Source organism: Plasmodium coatneyi, chromosome 11, assembly GCF_001680005.1.
Source record: "Plasmodium coatneyi strain Hackeri chromosome 11, complete sequence".
Lineage (NCBI taxonomy): Eukaryota > Apicomplexa > Aconoidasida > Haemosporida > Plasmodiidae > Plasmodium > Plasmodium coatneyi.
The window spans coordinates 48,138-61,332 of record NC_033566.1 but is presented as its reverse complement, the minus strand read 5'-3'; the positions used below and the strand labels follow the sequence as shown (position 1 = coordinate 61,332).

General features: G+C 36.9%; 4 protein-coding genes across 4 annotated transcripts; 3 read left to right on the top strand and 1 right to left on the bottom strand.

Annotated features, from left to right (window-relative positions):
- Positions 1–579: 579 nt before the first annotated feature.
- On the top strand, positions 580–1,384 carry PCOAH_00031790 (Variable surface protein Vir7-like protein; the record flags this gene model as incomplete). Its single annotated transcript, XM_020059979.1, has 2 exons — positions 580–654; positions 761–1,384. The coding sequence occupies 2 exons, from the start codon at positions 580–582 to the stop codon at positions 1,382–1,384; spliced, it is 699 nt and encodes a 232-aa protein (XP_019915667.1).
- A 9-nt stretch (positions 1,385–1,393) lies between these two features.
- On the top strand, positions 1,394–1,985 carry PCOAH_00031780 (hypothetical protein; the record flags this gene model as incomplete). Its single annotated transcript, XM_020059978.1, has 2 exons — positions 1,394–1,468; positions 1,743–1,985. The coding sequence occupies 2 exons, from the start codon at positions 1,394–1,396 to the stop codon at positions 1,983–1,985; spliced, it is 318 nt and encodes a 105-aa protein (XP_019915815.1).
- Positions 1,986–3,146: 1,161 nt separating this feature from the next.
- On the top strand, positions 3,147–4,768 carry PCOAH_00031770 (KIR-like protein; the record flags this gene model as incomplete). Its single annotated transcript, XM_020059977.1, has 3 exons — positions 3,147–3,158; positions 3,352–4,173; positions 4,478–4,768. 3 exons carry the CDS (start codon positions 3,147–3,149, stop codon positions 4,766–4,768), a joined length of 1,125 nt encoding a protein of 374 aa, XP_019915660.1.
- Positions 4,769–5,342: 574 nt separating this feature from the next.
- PCOAH_00031760 (SICA antigen) lies at positions 5,343–8,681 on the bottom strand (the record flags this gene model as incomplete). The annotated part of the gene is made up of 8 exons (XM_020059976.1): positions 5,343–5,514; positions 5,548–5,909; positions 6,224–6,311; positions 6,371–6,447; positions 6,684–6,718; positions 6,794–7,783; positions 8,056–8,611; positions 8,664–8,681. The coding sequence occupies 8 exons, from the start codon at positions 8,679–8,681 to the stop codon at positions 5,343–5,345; spliced, it is 2,298 nt and encodes a 765-aa protein (XP_019915807.1).
- Positions 8,682–13,195: the final 4,514 nt, after the last annotated feature.

The window sequence follows — 13,195 nt, the reverse complement described above, 5'->3', positions numbered from 1 at the left end:
TTTGTTTGCTTCTTTTTTGAGTGTGTATGTACAAATATATTTTAAAATGAAAATGAATTTACTATTAGAATGTACATAATACTAATTAATGCCAAAGTTATGTGGTAATTTGAATCAAGAGTGACATGGTTTTTAGTTCTATTCTATACAATTTATGATGATAACATACTTAATAATCCTATTCCCTTTTATGAGAAAAAAAAAAAAGAGAATGTTACACCCCCTCTCCCAACACTCACCCCCACACCCTAACACAATCTTCCTTCCACCTACCACCGCTAACAACGTTCCTTCCACCTACCACCGCTAACAACGTTCCTTCCACCTAACACCTACCAAGTAGTATGTCGCCCTCCCTCCTTTTAAGGGTGTAGTGGAAGGAGGAGTAGCAAATTATTATGCACATTTTTAACAGTGGGATATATATATATATACGCTCAAAATTCGGCCTTTTTTTTTTTTTTTTTTTGGGGGGGGGAAATAATGTTAAATAAAAAGAAAACCCCCCCCAAAAAAAAAAAAAAAAGGAAGTGTTCTTAAGAATAAATTTCACTATGAGCACAGAGATATATATGCAAAATGCCGGATGCAGTAGGTGGAACATCATTAACGGTTACTTCACAATTAGAAGATGCCAATATATACATCATGCATGTAACACATTATTTATGTGTAACACTCTACCTATACTGTAATAAAAATATATGAATTGAAGCATTTAGGAACATATATATGTAGCTTGCTGATCACATATTTGTAGGTACCAAAATTGAAGGATGCAAAGTCGGAGGTACTTTTTTATGACAAGTTCAATAAAGAAACGGACACCTGCGCTGGCGAAAGTGCCGTTGAAAGTATAAAGGGGTATTTAGGAAGTTCTCTGAATTATGCAAATAAAGGCAATGATATCGATAAAATTGGCAAAGCAATATGCTACGTGGACAAAATGTATAAGGGCACCGATGCACATCCGTACAAGAAGGAACTCTGTCACGCGCTATATTTCTGGATAGGGGATATATTGTTCAACAATGTGAAAGATAGTGATTCACTTTCACTTATTATAAGTATGATTTGTGAACAATTACATAATTCGTATACTCAACATGGGTGTGAAATTATTTGTGAAACTATAGGCAAAGACCTTTTCCTTAAGAGAAAAACAATATTTGATTACTACCACGATTACAGTGTCATACAAACAGCCATCCTAAATCATGAGGAGGCCCCCTGTGCTCAGTTATATAGCCAATATTTGGACGCCATCATACCAATATATGAAGGTGTAAGGAGTGGTTGTGGCGGGGTTCCTACGAGTGGTTCATATTGTGAGCAGTTTAAAAAATGTTTAATGATACTAATGATCCAGAACAGTTGCAATTGAAATGTGAGGATGCATCAAAACCAGGGAGGACGTCATCATTACAGGAAGGCCTTGGACCTGGACCTGGACCTGGAGTTGGTCCAGGTACCACAACTTCCCATGGAAGAGGAAGTGGTAGTAGCGTCGTCCCCACTATTGTGTCCACTGTACTACCGATGATGGGATTACCAACAGTCGCTTTCTTTTTATATAAAGTAAAACTACCATTATAGATCATAGTATACCAATACTCTCATATATATACATGTATATATATAGTTATATATATATATATATATGGACATATATATGTGTAGACACGTATATGTATGTAATACATATTTTTACACCCCTCCCTTTCTTTTCTTCTTTATTTCAGCATAATCTTTTACCTTCTTGGTTTAGTAATCATTTTGGAGGAGGGAGCAGTAAAATAAGGAAGAGAAAAAAAAAAACTACCAGGAGCAACTTTGATGCATTTACGGAATACACCTCAACAGAGAATGGCACTTCAACAATTGGATCCACCACAATAGCAGATTCAACAACTGATGATCATTCTACCATATATAATGGACGCCGCAGGGATGGACCAGGGAATATTAGTTATCAACGTATGTAATGTGATGCGTTCCACCCCTGCCCTCTCCGCATGGGGAGAAACTATAATTTTTTTTTTTTTTTTTTTTTGTAATCCTACATGTACACTATTTACACACAGTTATAAAATGTACCGAAAAGGAAGAGAAGGGATAGAAGGAAAAAAAAGGAAAAAAAAAAAGAAAGAGGAATAAAATTGAAAAAAAAGAACATTTTTAGAAAAGAAAAAAAAAAAAGTGTGTGTGGGGAGTGAACACATAGGTATGTATATAGAATATAATATATGAATTAAAATGGAGAACGGAAAGGGGAATCGGATTGCTCAAATAACGTAATATACATATTTTTGTTTGAGTTCATTATTAGTAAACGTAGCTGAAGAAATGTGGAACGAGGAGAGAGGCATGTGTATTACGAATTATTACTAGAAGGATGTGTATATACTTCTCTTTTTTTTTTTTTTCTCACATACAACTAATGGAATTTTTTTTTTTTTTTTTTCTTCTCCATATAAGGATTGCAATTTTTTTGTACCATATTCCTCCTTCCTTCTGCATTCTTTTTATAAATGTGCACGCTTCTTCCCTCACTAAATATAGATTTATGTGCACATTCATGTGAACATGCATAGAAAAAGAACAAAAAAAAAAAAGAGCTCTTTCTATGTTTGAACTGTATATAACAACTGTGCACTACATATATATACATATAGACTATATATATATGTATATAGGTATATATATATATTCAATAACTGAAGCGAACGCATGTATATAATAAATAATAATAATATATAAGAATAATAATATATAATAATATTAATAAATAATAATAATAATAACATACATGCTCCAATGTACAATGTATACAATGTACATGTGTAATGATTCTGCTGCACATATATATGTATACAATACATATATATATATATATATATACATTTATAGTAGGTCATCATTACTTGAAAAAATTAAACAACACATATATATTATTATTATTTAAGAAACAACAAGTAAAAATTTCACATTTCACACATTTACTATTCATCCACCCCTACACTTACCAATCATAATGTGGGCAAAATTTCTTGCATACATTCCTTATATTAAATATATAAATATATAAGCAATATTTAAAGTAAAAAATATATACAAAGAAATATATGTGTACACATACATAAAACATGGCAGAGAAGGTAATCACCATTACAGGTTTGTTCCCCTTCATGTACAGTATAAAAGGAAGCATAATGAGCATGAAGCATTTTATACATGCTGTCATGTAAAATAAAGGAAAAATATACATATATATATACATATAACTATATATATATACCATATATATACATGCATATTTATGTTCCACACACATAACCCCCACCTGCCCAGACGTGTAAACAATGGTCAATTACTGATAAGTTAACCTCATATAACGACTTCTATACAAATTTCGGGAATGATGGAGGAGGGCGCCCTGGCGGCATGGATACCGAAGGTACACAATTGAAGGGAGAAATACAGACTACTTGTCCAAATTGTACCGAAATTATTAAAGATGTTAAGAAAATCGATCACGCCTACGACTACGCATGTTTGCAAGGAAGGACAACAGGTTTTAAAAGTGATAGCGCTTCCTGCCGCTTGTTTTATTATTGGTTTGGACACAACTACTGGTCTCACTTAAAAGGTACAAAGTTGTCAAGCCTCTTGGAAAAAATTTACACTAAGCTGGAAGAAACTTCTTCCTGCAATAGTGAAAAGAAGTGTGATTTTAAATACAACGATCTTGAGGACCAAGCCATTTTCAAAGACATGAAAATCATATTTGAATATTACAACGATTATAAGCAGGTACAGAGTGAACTGAGTAAGAGTGGTACCACGTGCGCGGAAAAATGGTCAAACTATTGGGAAACAATTTCCTCAGCATGTGAAAAAATGAATGATAAGTGCAAAGAGGACGGGGGCGCTGATAAGGAAAAACAATATTGTAACGACTTCAATAATACCTATGCTGTACATTGTGATACAGCTAATCTCCATCAAGAGATGGAAGTACTAATAAAAAAGATGCAGCGTGAAGCAGACGAAGCGCAAATAACAGCCACTAAAGCAAAAGACGAAGCCGTTCGTTCTGCTTTTACAACGTCCTCCCTTTCTTCTATCTTTGGTACACTCGGAATGACAGTCGCTCCTTTCATATTGTATAAGGTAAAGTTATAATTACAATACTACTATAACTAGTAGTATTTTCTACCCTTCCTTCCTTAGATCTCCCTTCCTTCCACCTATCACCCCTAACAACCTTCCTTCCATTCTAACACCCCTAACACAACCTTCCTTCCACTAACCACACCTAACAAATCATACAAAACTTCCTTCCTATCACCACCCTAACAACCTTCTTTCTACCTAACAATTCACCTACCACCCTACCACCTAACAACCCACATACCAACTCTAACACCACTTTCCTTCCAGCAACCACCCCTAACACAACCTTCCTTCCTTTTAGTATAAACCATGGTATTCTTGGTTTGGTAACCATTCTGGAAATGGAGGAGGAAGAAGAAGCACAAGGAAGAAAGGATCAACTGGACAGAACTTTGATGTGTCCGCAGAAGATACTTTTACTGAATATTCCACAGATAATTCAACAATAGGTGATTCAGCAGGCGAAAGTTCCACCGTACGTTCTTCTTCTGCATACACTACGCCGTCCACAAGACCGTCTACCGGGGGAAGAGAAAGAAGAGCAAATAATACACGGGCAGGTCGTGGGATGGTAGGTTATCAAAACATGTAATGTCACATCGTATGTATCACTGTCGTTGTGTAACACCTACAGGGGAAGAGGATTGAAAAGGCAATGTTTCCCTTCCTTAGACCCCCCTTTCCTTCCTTAGGCCTTCCCCCTCCTTTCGGAGGAAGGAAGGGAACATAAATAACAGCGACGTTCATACAATGTAAGAAGCTAAATGGGACTTTTACTTCTTTCCTTCATTGCTTCTATTTTACCTTTCCTTCCTTCTTTTTTCCTTTTCTTTCTTTTTCTTCATACTCCTTCTTTCCTTCTCTTTCCTTTTCATTTGTATGTTTGAATAAGCACATAAGGAAAGAATACTCCCAGAAAGGGGCTCGGAAAAAGAAAAAAGGTCCTGATATTTTTGAAAAAATATTCTTATTATATAAAAAAATGCGAAAAAAAAATATTATAAAGACAAAAAACATATAACAAAAAAAAAATTTTAGCAAAACAAATCAAAATAAACTGGGGAAAAAAATTTTTCTTCCTTTTTCACTTACATTAATTACACATGAACATGTAAACAATTTAATACACAAAACAAAACAACAAAAAAAAAAAAAAAAAGTATTTACTACACCCTAAAAGCCGTAATCTGAACTTGGAACATCTTCTCCGTAGAAACATCAACATTAAATCCGGAATCTGAACTTGGAACCTGTTCCTTAGGGACACCTTCCATAGGAGCAAAGTCTTTCTTCCCTAAACCCGGAATCTGAACTTGGAAGCTCTTCCTTAAAGATATCCTTCCTTAAAAACAAAGTCTTCCTTCCCTAAACCCGGAATCTAAACTTTGAACACTTTCCTTAGGAAGATTTTCTTCTTTCATGAATTTAGATCCCATAAACTCTTGAACCAAAATTTCAAGAAAGTCTTCCTTCGTCGAATGCAGGTCCCCTTTTTGACATTCGTCTAGCACTTCTAAATGAATATCAATAATGGTACGTCGAATAACAGGACGACTCGCACGTTTTTTCCTCCTTTTTTTAGACGTAGAACGAGGTTTGGGCTCCTTTACTAAGATATATTCACGCGGACCACCTTCGTCCACATGATCAACAATCTGCTGTTCTAAGGATGGACCACGTACAAGATGAGCTCTTCTGTAACGTTTTCTTGTCTTGCGAAGAATTCCAAAGTACTGAACAAAAAAAAAAAAAAAAAAAAGGGAAAAAAATGTTTCTTTAATCGGGGTGCGAAATGTTTCTTCACACGCAAGAGTAATAACTACATCAAACCCAAGTGTAAAATGCTACATCACCTAAATGGCACATCGAACACACACTCCCTAAAATGCGAAATCCTACACCTTAAATGTAAATTCCCGCACCCTAAACGCGGAATCCTGAACCCCTTTTTTTCGTTTTTTTTTTTTTTCTCACTTTTTCTTCTCTTTCTTTACTTTTTTCCTTTTTTCCCTTTTTCTTCTAATATTAAGGTTTTCCTTTTTCTTACCTTCCAAAGGAGATAACTCATGATAGAAACACCAAGCACGGCAGGAGCCAAAGGAAAGTAAGGAAGGAAAGGATCGATTCCTTTCTCGCTAACAAGTGGGAGAGCGGAAGGAAGGCGAGTGGCTTCGCCACTCTTAGCACCTAGAACAGTGGTATCAGCAGGTTTTTGAGGACCATCCACAGGAGGAGTAGCTGCTTTTTCATCTTCGGATTTAGCTTCTTCTTCTGCAGGGAAAGAGTAAGTGGAAGGAGTATGGAAGGGGAAGATTTTTTTTTTTTTTAATATGTGATCTCAGGACCTGTTATTATGGAACTAAAATATTATGTGCTCACACCAGGGGTGGAAGATTGTTAGGGGTAGACATTGTTAGGGGTAGACATTGTTAGGGGTAGACATTGTTAGGGGTAGACATTGTTAGGGGTGGTTGGTGGAAGGAAGGTTGCTAGGGGGTGGAAGTAACCGACCCCATCAAGACGGTCTTCGGTAGTAGTGAACCTAACAGTATGCGGTGACTGGTTTTTTTGTGGAGAGAGAGAGAGTGTGTGTGTGTGTGTGTGTGTGTTCCTTTACCTGTTTCTTTCTCTGTTTGTTCAGTGCCGTCTCCCGACGCTAGTTTTTCTTCCTCCTCAGATGCTTCTCCGTCGCTCTCAGGAAGTTCCTCCTCAGCAACAACTTCTTCCTTTTTCTCAGGAAGATCTTCTTCCCGAGGAGGATCTTCTTCTGAGGGGTCTTCTGAGGGGTCTTCTGAGGGGTCTTCTGAGGTGACGACTTCGTTTTCCTGAGAGGAAGGATCTTCCTTCTCAAGGACAGGTTCCTTCGTCTCCTCAGAAACAACCTTCTTGGGTGGAACTTCCTTTGGTACTTCAGGAACTTTGACAGGTGGTGCTTCCTCCTTTTTTAATACTTCGTTAATTTGGTTCATAATTTCCTGCACGTTATTTGAGTTGTCATCATCACTGATAATTTGTTCCTCCTCCTCTTCATCCGCTCGTGGTTTGATTGAATCCTTCGTCTCACGGTCCCGATATTCCCATTTATTGCTTTCGCACCAAGTTTTCTTAGTATCTCCTTCTATTTTATGATACAACGTACTTTTGGAAAATAGTTCATCCGCTTCACCTGTCATATACCTTTTGTCTTCCAGAGGAATCTTAAATGCAGCATCATAAGAACATTCCTCATACTTCCCACCTTGGTTCATGAAGTTCGTCCTTACACCATTCGCCCCCTTAATGACATATTCTATAACCTTAGTAGGAACACAAAACCAGTGCATATACCACATCCATGCTTTTAATAAATCACATAAGGGAATATTTTTCACTTTCTTCTCACATGGTGTTTTTCCGTCTTTGTTTTTATATTGCTCTGGAACGCCTGTAACTAACATTATGTTTTTCATCATTATTTTACAGAATTCGGCGTATTTGCCCATACCGGTACCAAGCTCTGTTTCCAAGCTTTCACATAAGATTAGTACAGTTTCTAATTCTTCATAGTTCTGTCTTTCCGCGTCTATTACATCCTTCGAAAAACGTGTGAACCATTCATTAAGAGTGGCTGTAAGGAAAGAAGGTGTTGTTAGGGGTGGTAGGTGGAAGGAAGGAAGGTTGTTAGGGTGGTGGTTGGTGGAAGGAAGGTTGTTAGGGGTGGTGGCAGGTGGTAGGGTGGAAGGATGATGAAAGAATACATTGGTATTCGTTCCTTCCCTTCTCCGTTCCCCTTATCTTTCTCCCTCTCGTTCTCCTTCCCCGTTCCCCTTCTCCTTCCTACCCTTCCTCTTCCTCCTTCTCCTTCCTTGTTCCCCTTCTCGGGTTTTTTCTTTGTATAACCTGTTCCAGTGGAGTTGGGGTTGGGGTTGGAAGGTGGATATATGTCTTCCAGTGCTTCCTGTATTTTTTTGTCGCTATTGAATTTCTCCTTTAACTTGTTTCCCACTCGTTCTTTGTTCATTGTACAGTTGGAATAGTCCAACTGTTTGCACTCAAAACAATCATTATCACCCTTGCATGCAGTTTCCTTCTTAATTTCTTCGCTGACACTGAATGCTTTAGTTATGCCCTCCTCTATGCTTATTATCTGGGTACAAGATTTTGCCTTATCCCTTAATTTCCTTATGAGTTCATTTAATATGATACATGCCGCTGTTTGTCTAAATATTCTGTTATTCTTCTTGGCTAGGTCGCCCTTTTCTACTTTGCCCACTTTAATTTCGTAGATATGCTTTAATCCTGCAGTAATAAGCATACAAGCATTACTATCTGCTTCTGTCAACTTGGTACTTTGATCAGGGGGGCCATTACAATAGTTTTTCATACCTTCTTTATACTTTGATATGTCGCTCGATAGTAGCTCGACCCTTCCCTCGATTTCCTTCCACAATGGGTCCTGTCAACAGGAAAAAGGGGAAAGGGGACATACATATACAGCTCATACTTACCCGAAAATTCCCATGCATTCTTTCTTTAAGTATTTATATTTCGCTTTATTCACAGTATTTTCCCTGATAATAATGGGAAATAATAGTTCCTACCCAATCCTTTTGTGTCTTCCTCTTGTCCTTATGCCAGTTGTCGATAACATCCTTTAATTGTTGCTGTAAGCCATTGTTCCCACAGGTGACATCTGTAAGAATAGGGGGAACAAAAGTGGAAGTAGGAATAAATAGTACTAAGGTAATGGAGGAATGGTAAAATGGTGGTACCGTGGGGTGGTGAATATCCAGCACCACAACCACCTTCCTTCCACAGACCACCGTAACAACCCACCTACCACCAACCCCCCTTTATGGTAGTGGTGGTTGGTGTTGGACGGACGGTTGTTAGGGGTGGTTGAGGAAGTCCCCCTTCCATTGAATACCAAAACTACACCATCTTTACCTTGCCTATAGGAAGGATGGAAAAAAAAAGAAGAGAGAATGAGAGAGAGAAATTACTTTTTTTTCGTACAACTACTTTCTTAAAGCATATATATATATGTGTACATATATATATAAATAATTGTAATCGTAACCATACCCTTCACTTGTTTCATGCGTTTCTATTACTCCCTCCACTCCTGGCTTGAGAGACCATAGAATGTATCCCCTCCGACGTCGAGGAGCTCTTTTAGTTTCATTGCTTGTTCCATCTTCTGCACTACGTGGACGGCGTGGACGAGGCGCAACATTACCATCCCCCGCTTCCTTCGTATGATCTTGTTCAAATTCGCTCGTCTTCTGTAGAGCCATTTTTACCATTTTTTCCTTTTAACCACTATTTATTTCAATGAATGGAATCGTTACTTACGAAATGGAAAATAGTATTTCACTAAGTATCTATATGCGTGTACAACAGAACGTACGAATACATTCATTCTTCATTCCTTTCTTCCTTTCTTTTTTTCCCTCCTTTGTTTCCTTCTTTTTTTCCTTTCCTTTCTTTTCTTCCTTCCTTCTTTACAGCTTAAAAACTTCCTTACACCTTAAAGCTTCCTTCCTTACACCATAAACATTCCTTCCTTACACCTTAAATCTTCCTTCTTTACAATTTCCTTCTCACTTCCTTTTCTCCTTAAACCTTCTTTTTCTTTTTAAACCTTCCTTCTTTACACCTTACTTCTTCTTTTTTTATTCCTTACACCTTCTTTCTTCTTTGTTTCTTCCTTAAACCTTCTGTTCTTTACACTTTTTCTTTAAAGTTCTTTTTCTTTTTAAACCTTCCTTTTTCTAAGTTAAACCTTCTTTTTCTTCGTTCTTAACGCTCCTTTTCTTACCTAAATCTTTTTTTTTTTTTTTTTTTTTTCTTAATACACCCTTCGGGTGTATCCCTCTGCACAATTCCCCTAAGGATACTTCCTTCCACCAACCACCTAACAACATCATATTAACACCCCTAAAAACCTTCACTCTAATACCCTTATACCCTACCATTAAATCACTACACCCCTTCATTCTACCAACCTCAACAAACTAAAACTCCTTGCTTCCACACCTAACACCCAAAACTGCACCCCGCTGCACACCTTCCTCCCTCCCTCCCATTTTTTTTCTTCTTTTTTTTTTTTTTCTCCCTAAAGGAGGTGACCTTGCCTCTTTAAAACTTCCTTCTTTACAACTCCCTTCTTTACAACTTCCTTCCTTACACCTTCCTTCTTTAAACTTCTTTTTCTCTTTAAATCTTCCTTTTTTACTTAAATAATCTTTTATTCCTTAAACGTTCTTTTTTTTACCGAAAACTTCCTTCCTTACACCTTAAAACTTCCTTCTTTACACCTGAAACGTTTCTTCTTTACACCTTAAACATTCCTTCCTTACACCTTTCTTTTTTACACCTTCCTTCTTTACAAATCTTCTTTTTTTCTTCCTTAAACCTTCCTTTTTCCATTCCCTTTTAAGCCTTCCTTCTTACTTTTATTCTTCCTTAAACCTTCCTTCTTTACACCTTAAACCTTTCTTCCATTCTACCACCTCTAACAACCCTCCTTCAACCTACCACCGCTAACACAACCTTACTTCCTTCACACCCCTAATATCACCTTCCCTTCCACCAACCACCTACCGTGCACCACCTAACAAGTTTCTTTCTATTCTACCGCCACCCTAACAATCTTCCTTCCACGCTACCACCCACCCACCATCTAGTAACCTTCCTTCCACCCTATCACGTGACAATCTACCTACCACCAACCAGCCCTAACAACGCACCTACCACCACCCTAACAAAATCTTTCCTTCCCTCCACCAACGACCTAACAACCTTCCTTCCACCGTACCACGCTAACAACCCACCTACAACCAACCACCCTAAGAACCTACCTACCACCAACCACCCTAACAACCTTCCTTCGACCCAATCACCCTAACAATCTTCCTTCTACCAACCGCCCCTAACAACCTTTCTCCCACCTACTACCTAACAACCTTCCTTGTACCTAGCAGCCCGAACAACGCTCCCGTCCTTCCACCAATATAGCATTGGTCCCTCAACTCACCTAACAACCGTCCTTACACCTACTACCCCTAACAACGGTTGTCCTTCCACGTAACAAACTTCTTTCCCCTCATAAAAAAGAGGAATTGGAAGTGTAATTACCTGAAGTTAGTATTGTACCTTACAGAAAGTTGGTAGCAATAATATATAAAAGGAATTCTTCCACCTGGACGGAACCCTTGTAACCCGTAACCCTTTTCCTTCCATGCATTTGTATTTACTTTATATGTATTCTTTGTCGTTGTTGTTGAGGAACTCCTATTTAATACCAGGTATGTACAATATATGTGTATATTGGTGTGAAATGTGCACACATTACATTCCTTCCTCTGCTCTTTCCTTCCATTTATTATTCATTACCAAATACTAGAACAGAAAGGGGGGGGAGCTGCATAAATAAGTAGCGGCTTCATAGATAGGGGCTGCATAAATAAGTAACGGTCTCATAAATAACGATTACATAAAAAACAATAACGATAAATAACAATTACGGTAAATAAACATAACCATAAATAACGGTTTCATAAATAGCCATTATGGTAAATAACTATAATGATGATCATATATATGTATGCATGTGTATGAATAATCATTCTTATATATGTGTGTACAATAAATATATATAATACCTCCTCCCGACGCACATACAAGGAAAGAAGGAAAGGGATGAAAAGGAAAAAGAAGTTACTATTACTAAACAATTATAAAAATGCAAACATAAATGGGAAAAATAGGGTGTACCGCAGAAAGGAGCATTATTATTATAAAGGGCGGTAGGGTACATGCACATACTTTCTTCCTTTTTTTTTTTTTTTTCTTTTTCTCCTTTTTATCAAACATATATGATTCCATGCACATTCTACGTACTACTACGGTTTTTTCTTCATTTTATGAATGTATACTTTCTCCTTACACACTCCTCCTCCCCCTTTTAATTAAATATGGATAAGAATAAATATGCACACACTGAAAGAGAGAGAAGCGTTCTATATGCATATAAAGTGCATACTGTTCACGTTAACAAATATTTTTTTTAATAACCCATTTCAATATCAATAGAACTTTAAATTAATAATACGCTATAGAAATTTTGCCAAAGAGTAATTTGTATTTACTTCTATATGCAAATAAATGCAGGGAAGTGTGCGTGCGTAAAGAACCATAATAATACACTATTCCAAAGGATTACATAAAATTGTAAGAAGTATAATGAATGCATAAGAGAGAACACAACACAACCTTTAACACACCCTTTAACGCAACCCTTTTAATACATATTTACTATATATACAAGTGTATATATAAACAATGCCAGAACCATGACCAGTAACAATGTCGGCAACAGAGGTTACACCACTAACGGTAAATAAAGCCTGAAAAGAGGTGGAAATATACATAATATAATGTACACACACACACATACATATACATATAACTATATGTAACTATATGTATATGCATATACGTATGTATACATATGTATATATGTAAGTACATATATATATATGAATGTATATACACATGCAACTAATTATATTTATAGTTGGTGGATTTGAACGACCAGTTACCCTCCAAAAAGGCGTACGATGGGTTTGGCTCTTCCATTAGTGGCTGTGATTATAATTTTAAAAGTGATATAGATGAAGCCTTAGATGACTTTGATAATGTTAAAAAACATGCGAAATGTATTTCGAATGCAATGGAGTACGTCTGCGCAATGATGAGTAATACTTCATCCGAGAGTGAGTGGTGTGATTATTTGTATTATTATACGGGTGATTTAGTCCTTGATGGGTTAAGTGATGAACAATTTAAAGAGGCAATGCAAAAGATTTATGATAAAATTAAGACACATGGGCAAAATTTCAAGTGTACTAATAAATATTCCGACATTAGCATAACGGATGATACCTTTCAACATATGAAAAAGGTATATGATTACTCCAAAGATTACGAAATTATAAATGCACAATTAGGTCTCACCAGCTTCAAGTGTGATGAG